Raw genomic sequence first — 7500 nt, 5'->3', positions numbered from 1 at the left:
CTCTCTCTCACCTTGCTCTCTCTCTCTCTCTCTCATGTCCCTCTTTGCCTCCCTTTCCCTTTCTCTCCCCTCCCCTTCCCCTCCCTCACTGTTTTTCTTTGTAATGCAACCGCTAACTTGGACCTTGCGGCTACTTGATCACATCACAAGGGGAGACTAACATGGACATAATACAGGCACACACACACACATGCGCACACACACAAACACAAACACACACAAATAAACAAACACACACATATACACGTAAACACAAACACAAACACATACACATGACAAACACACACACACACACTTTGCACACAAACACACACAGGCACACACACAAAACACACACACACACAAATAAACACACACATACACACAAACACAAACACAAACAAACACAGACACACACACAAACACAACAAGTACACAAACATACACACACATTTGGACATACACCTTCACACACACAAACCTTCAAACACACACCTACACACACGCACGTACTGGCACGTACACCGCAAGCCTCTCCCTTTCCTTTTATCACTGCTTCCCGGCTTCCGTGCAGACGCGTTTCATCATGTTGCAGAGTCGAGTTCGCCACCGGAGTCTGACTGATCTCGTTGCAAAGGATTGAGATTCAAAGGCGCATAAGCATGCAATTTCTACCTGCCGCCGTTGCAAAGGCCTTGTTGAAGTTAATATTGCAGTCTCTCGAGTTCGGCGTGCACTCTCTTGTCCGTCGCCCTCGCCTCAACGCCATTGCACGGGGCTTCGCATGTTGCAGCTCACGAGGAAATGGTTTCTTCCTGTTGCAGGGCCCGCGAGTCCCGTCCCCATCACGTCGCGCGATCGGCGGACATGTCGCAATCTCCCCCGAACATGTTGCTGTCGTGGTAAACATGTTTTAGTCGTGTTGCAGATCTGGAGGTCGCGGTTGGTGATCGCTCTCGGTCTGGCGACGTCACGGGGAGGGGAGGGGGCGCCGCGCTTGTGCTTGGGACTCGGGGCATGGCACGCACGCACGCATGCACGCACGCACACACGTACATACACACACACTCACGCACGCACACACACACGCACTCGCACTCGCACTCGCACTCACACACACACACACACACACACACACACACACACACACACACACACACACACACACACACACACACACTCACTCCTTCCACTACTCACTCAATCACTCACTCACTCACTAACTCACTCTACACACACACACACACGCACACACACAAACACACACACACACACAACACAAACACACACACACACACATACACACACACACACACACACACACACACAAACACACACACACACACACACAGACACATACACACACAGAAGAGGCAGAGTTGAGAGACATTGCACACACACACAGATACATACATGTACATGCAGCATGCATACCATGCCTGGATGCAGCTTTCTATCTCTCCCGACCGCTCTCTCCCTCTCTCTCTCTTTACCTCTCACACACACTCTCTCTCTCTCTCTCTCTCTCTCTCTCTCTCTCTCTCTCTCTCTCTCTCTCTCTCTCTATCTATATATATATACTATCTACCTTTATGCTTTATCTTCATGTCTAATCGTGCTTCTTCTACTCTACTTCTCTCACTCCCCTCCCCTCCCCCCCCTCCCCTCACCATCTCTCAGAGTAAATGAACTCTGTACAAAAATATTTTTGATTTGATATGAACTGTTTGCTCAAATGGAGCTATGGACTCCATCAAAACCCTAATATCAAAAGTGATGCAATCGCTTATATTTTTATTGTTATAGTTATTACAGATAATATTGTTATCACTGATAATTATATATCATTGCAACCATGCCCATTACTACTGCAAAAATTACTATTAGTTATACATCAAATTGCAGAAAAAGTGATACAGGATCAACTTTATCCATGGATGTTAATCTGGTGCCTGTAAGCTTCATTTATAAAAACAAAGTATGTAATACGGGTAGCCTTTCTTTTTTATAACGCGTGAAATCCGTTATTTATTATCAGCTTTACAATTTAAATTTCATCAAGTTGGAATTAATTTAATGCAAACGATTTTTTTGGGGTCATTTTCACTACTGGTTGGCTAGTGCTTCGGAAATAACAACAGTCGAGATTCCTTTCTCCGCTACTCTGGTAATCTTGAGCAATACCATTACTTCCCCCTCCATTATTACCATTGTGCCTTTATTGTCATCATTATACTTAATGATACCACGACCTCTGCCACGACCTCTGCCACGACCTCTGCCACGACCACTATTACTTTTTCAACTGGTGCTCCTCTTCCTGCTCTTGCTATTGCTACTATTACTGATACTATTACTACCACTACTACTATTCCACCTACTGCTACTACTACTACTATTACTACTGCTGGTATAACTACTATAGCTAATATCATTGATACCATTACTGTCATATAGTTTCCCCTGCAAATAAAAATGAATACACTTGAACACATTCATGTATACATTCAATCAAAACTTGGCGTACACACTCCCTGATGCGTACTTGGTGGCAAAGACGTGGTGGCCAATAATCATTGTCCTTATTGTCATAGTTATTATCAGTGTTGTCATTATCTTTACTGATATTGTTATCATTATCAACGTTCTTGTTGTTTTATTAATGTTATTACTTTGCAAACATTCTCCCCTCCAATAATCTTATTTTTCTATCTCATTATTATTACTTCTTGGGGTACACATAAAAATGAGTATACAGACAAATACGCAGTTTTCTAAAATACAAAATGTGTATTCAAACTATTGAAAATATCGTGTTATCAACATGTTTTTGTTTATATCCCTGGGCAGATCTAGCTTGAAAAATTACTATGTAAATATTCCTATATTAGGAAAAACAGGCTGGTTGGGAGAGAGAGAGAGAGAGAGAGAGAGAGAGAGAGAGAGGGAGAGAGAGAGAGAGAGAGAGAGAGAGAGAGAGAGAGAGAGAGAGAGAGAGAGGGAGAGAGAGAGAGCGAGAGAGAGAGAGAGAGAGGAGAGAGAGAGAGAGAGAGAGAGAGAGAGAGGAGAACGAGAGAGAGAAGAGAGAGAGAGAGTTTTTTGTAAAATCTCTCTCTCTCTCTCTGTGTGTGTGTGTGTGTGTGTTGTGTGTGTGTGTGTGTGTGTGTGTGTGTGTGTGTGATATATTTATATCATCATAGTAATGTCAATCAATGATAATGTCAGTAATGTGTCTTATTATATTATTATTGTCTATTCTGCTCTCTCTCTCTTTCTCGCTTTCTCGCTCTTTCTCTCTAGGTTTTTTCTCTCCCTGTGTCCTTAATACATAGTATTACTACGATTTCTATCATATTTCGTCAGTAACGTTACTTTATCATTATCATTATTATTGAAGTTATTGTTATTATTGTTGTTGCTTTTGTTGCTGTAATTACTGTTTGTCTTTATTATCACCGTTATTGTCATCTTCATTACCATATCATTGTTATCATTATTGTTATTATTATCATAATGATAATGATAATAACAATGATGATAATGATAATAATAATAATAACAATGATAGTTATTATAATAATAATAAAAATGATAATAATGATAGTAAAAATGATAATGATAATAACAGAATAAAATAAAATAATAGAAATCATGAAAATCGTAATAGAAAATAATACTTATGATAGTAATAATGATAGTGATAATAATAATATCAATAATAATAATTATCATTATCATAATTGTTATCATTATTACTATCATTACTACGATTATCACCATTTTTATTATATTCACCATGGTTATCATTAATATTAATGGTTCTGTTATTCCTACTGTTAATCCTAGAAGTAGATATAGCAACTTAAGTATTATTATCGTCTCTGCTTTTATTATTATTTTCTTTGTCTTTCTCTCGGGCAGTCCAGTCGTCCGGATCCATATCGCTCTCTTGGACAATAAAATTCGTCGCCAATTTCTCTTTAAAGCTCTTTCTAGGATCTTCTCTTCTTCTCTCTCTCTTCCTCCTCTCCCTGCCCTGTCTCTCCCTGTTCTATCATCCTCTCCCTCCTTCTCCCCCTCCTCCCTCTCTCCTTCCCTCTCTCCTTCCCTCTCTCCCTCTCTCCTTCTCCCCCTCCTCCCCCCTCTATCTCCCTGTTCTACCATCCTCACCTCTCTTCTCCCCCTCCCTCCCTCATGCCTCCACTCCCTCCCTCTCTCCCTTCTCTCCACCCCCTCCCTCCACCCTGTCCCTCCCTGCTCCCATCATCCTCTCCTCCCTTCTCCCCCTCACTCCCTCACCTTCCCGCCCTCTCTTCCTCTCTCCTTCTCCCCCTCCTCCCCCCTGTCTCTCCCTGTTCTATCATCCTCTCCCTCCTTCTCCCCCTCCTCCCTCACGCCCTCCCTCTCTCCTTCTCTCCCTCCTCCCTCTCTCCTTCCCTCTCCCCCTCTCTCTCCCTCTCCACCCCCACCCACCCCTCCCCACCCACCCAAGCCTCGGAGATTCTCGAAGTCTCGAAGATAATCAGCTTAGATAGAGAGAGACCACGTGATCTGATGTGGGGGTGGGGGTGGGGGTGGGGGTGGAGGTGGGGGGTGAGGGAGGGGGCAGAGGACAGGGGCAGGGGGAGGAGTGGAAAAATCCTTTCGGTCCTCCCTGGAGTCCCGAAGAGGAGAGGGAGAAGGGAGGAGAAGGGAGGAGGAAGACAGGGAATAGGGAAGAAGTGGAGAGGGAAATCCAGTGAAAGAGGGAGGGGGAGAGGGGGTGTTATGTGTATTTGTTTATGTCATTATGTGGCATGTATTTCATTTAATTCAATGTGTAGGCTGATAAGGAGATGACTTGTCTCCCTCTCTCTATCTATCTATTTATCTATATATATCTCTTTTATTTGTCTCTCATCTCTCTACTCCTATCCCTTTCGTATATATATATATATATATATATATATATATTAATATATATATATATATATATATATCTCTCTCTCTGTCTCTCTACTCATCTCTCTCTCTCTCTCTCTCTCATCTCTCTCTCTCTCTCCCTCCCTCCCTCCCTCCCTCTCTCTCTCTCTCTCTCTCTCTCTCTCTCTCTCTCTCTCCCCCTTTATTCTCTCTCTCTCTCTCTACTCTTTCTGTGTCTTCCCTTCCTTCCTCCTCTCTATCATTCCCTCCAAATCCACTCCTCATCCCCCCCCTTACACACCTTCCATTTCTCCATTTCTGTCTGAAAATAACAACACATACCCTATAATCCAAAACCCATCCACATCTCCACTCCCCCTCCCCCACTCCCCCTCTCCCTCGCCCTGACTCCTTCCAAGAAGCCCTGACGTTCTTCAAGTCAAGCCGGAAGACAGGGGAGCTCAAAGACGCGGGGTTTTCCTCACCCCTCACTCCCTCATTATCCTCAGGTCTCCTTCTTCCCCCTCTCCCGCCCCCCTTCTCCTCTCCCTTGCCCCTCTTCTTCCTCTCTCCCTCCCCTTCTTGGCTCCTCTCCTCCTTCATCTCCTCCTCTCTCCTCTCTCCCTCCCTTCTTGCCCTCTCCCTCTCCCTATTCCACTCCTCCCTCCCTTCTTCCTCTCTCTCCCTTCTCCTTCCCTCTCTCCTCTCCCCCATCATCCGTCCTGCCCCCATCTTTCCTCAAGTCTGAGTGACTACATCCTCTCATCTCCCTCATTTCTAACCTCACCCCCTCATTATCCTCTTCTCCCCTATCTTCCTCTCTTCCTCCTGTCTCATCCCCCTGAACCTCCTCACCCCTCTCACTATCCCCTTCCTCCCTCCCCCCCCCCAAACCCCTCAACCCCTCCCTCCAAGTCCAGGAAGTCTCCTTCCTCTCTCGCTCATCCTCACCTCCCTCAACCTTCTCCCTCTCTCCTCCAAGCCCCAAAGCCTTCTTCCTCTCGCTCATCCTCACTCACCCTTCTCCTCCCTCTCTCCCTCAAAGTCCCAAGCCCTCTTCCCCCCCTCCAACCCTCTCTCTCTCCCTCTCTCTCCCTCCAAGTCCAAAGTCTTTCTTCTCCTCTCTGTCCATCCTCACTTCCTTTCCTCCCTCTACCTCCCTCCTCCCCCGAAGCCCAAAGTCTTCTTTCCTCCCCACCCAACCCTCACTCCTCCCCTCCGTCACCCTCCAAGTCCAGAGTCCTCTTCCCTCTGCTCAACTCAAAATACTCCACTCTCCTTCCTCCCTCTCCCTCCAAGCCCCAAAGCCTTCTTCCTCTCGCTCATCCTCACTCACCCCTTCTCCCTCCCTCCCTCAAAGTCCAAGTCCTTCTTCCCCCCCAACCCTCTCCCTCCTCCCTCTCTCTCCTCCAAGTCCAGAGTTCCTTCCCTCTCGCCTGGTCCTCAACCTCTCCTTCTTCTTCCTCCTCTCCCTTCCGTCTCCCTCAAAGTCCAAAGTCTTCTTCCTCCACCCTCCAACCCCCCTCCCAACCTCCCCCCTCCCAACCCTCCCCCTCCCTCCCTCCCTTCTCCCTCCAAGCCCCAAAGTCTCCTTCCCTCTCGCTCTATCCTCTACTCTCCCTTCTCCCTCTCCCTCCTTCCACCCTCCCCTCTCCCTCCAAGCTCAAAGACTTCTTCCTTCTCAAGTCTCATCCTCACCTCCTTCTCCTCTCCCTCCCTTCTCTCCACTAAGTCCAAAGTCTCCTTCCTCTCGCTTCCATCTCCTACACTCCCTTCTCCTTCTCCTCCTTCACCCTCCCTCTCCCTCCAAGCCCAAAGACTTCTTCTACCACTCTCTCCAACTCATCCTCGCCTCTCCTTCTCCCTCTCCCTCCCTCTCCCTCCCTCTCTCTCCCTCCAAGTCCAGAAGAAATCTCCTTCCTCTCGCTCATCCTCACTCTCCCTTCTCCCTCTCCCTCCTTCACCCTCCCTCTCCCTCCAAGCCCAAAGACTTCTTCCTCTCGCTCATCCTCACTCTCCCTTCTCCCTCTCCCTCCCTCTCCCTCCCTCTCTCTCCCTCCAAGTCCAAAGTCTCCTTCCTCTCGCTCATCCTCACTCTCCCTTCTCCCTCTCCCTCCTTCCTGCCCTCCCTCTCCCTCCAAGCCCAAAGCACTTCTTCCTCCTCATTTTCATCCTCACTCTCCCTTCTCCCTCTCCCTCCCTCTCCCTCCAAGTCCAAAGTCTCTTCCCCCCCAACCCTCCCTCTCTCTTCCCTCCAAACCAGAAGTCTCCTTCTCTTCCTGCTCATCCTCACTCTCCCTTCTCCCTCTCCCCCAGGCTGGGAATGGGTCGGCTGGTCGGCTGAGCAACTGCAAGGGAAACCCGTGCAACTGACCTTCACCTTCGACACGATGAGGAACTTCACGAGTCTCTCCCTGCACGTGTTCGCCTGGCCCGAGGACGACTTCGTGGTGAGTGGTTTTCCGGTGCTCCGTTTTGCGTGGATGCGGCGAGGGTGTGTGTGTGTGGGTGTGTGTGTGGGGGGGGGATGGGGGGGAGGGGTTTGTGTGGGTGTGTGGGTGTATGCTTGTTAGTGGTTGTTGGTAGTGTGTGTGTGTGTGTGTGTGGTGAGTGGTTTTT

At 47.5% G+C, this 7500-nt stretch overlaps 1 protein-coding gene across 1 annotated transcript in view; it reads left to right on the top strand.

The window, feature by feature from the left end:
* Positions 1–7500, top strand: part of LOC113818354 (discoidin domain-containing receptor 2) — a 214494-nt gene that overhangs the window by 113511 nt on the left and 93483 nt on the right. Inside the window, exon 5 of the mRNA XM_070145478.1 lies at positions 7198–7331. Coding sequence (XP_070001579.1) covers positions 7198–7331 — 134 coding nt within the window. The remainder of the gene's footprint in view (positions 1–7197; positions 7332–7500) is intronic.

This window comes from Penaeus vannamei, chromosome 34 (genome assembly GCF_042767895.1).
Source record: "Penaeus vannamei isolate JL-2024 chromosome 34, ASM4276789v1, whole genome shotgun sequence".
NCBI lineage: Eukaryota > Metazoa > Arthropoda > Malacostraca > Decapoda > Penaeidae > Penaeus > Penaeus vannamei.
Note: the sequence above shows the minus strand (reverse complement) of the source record. Positions and strands in the feature narration are given on the sequence as shown.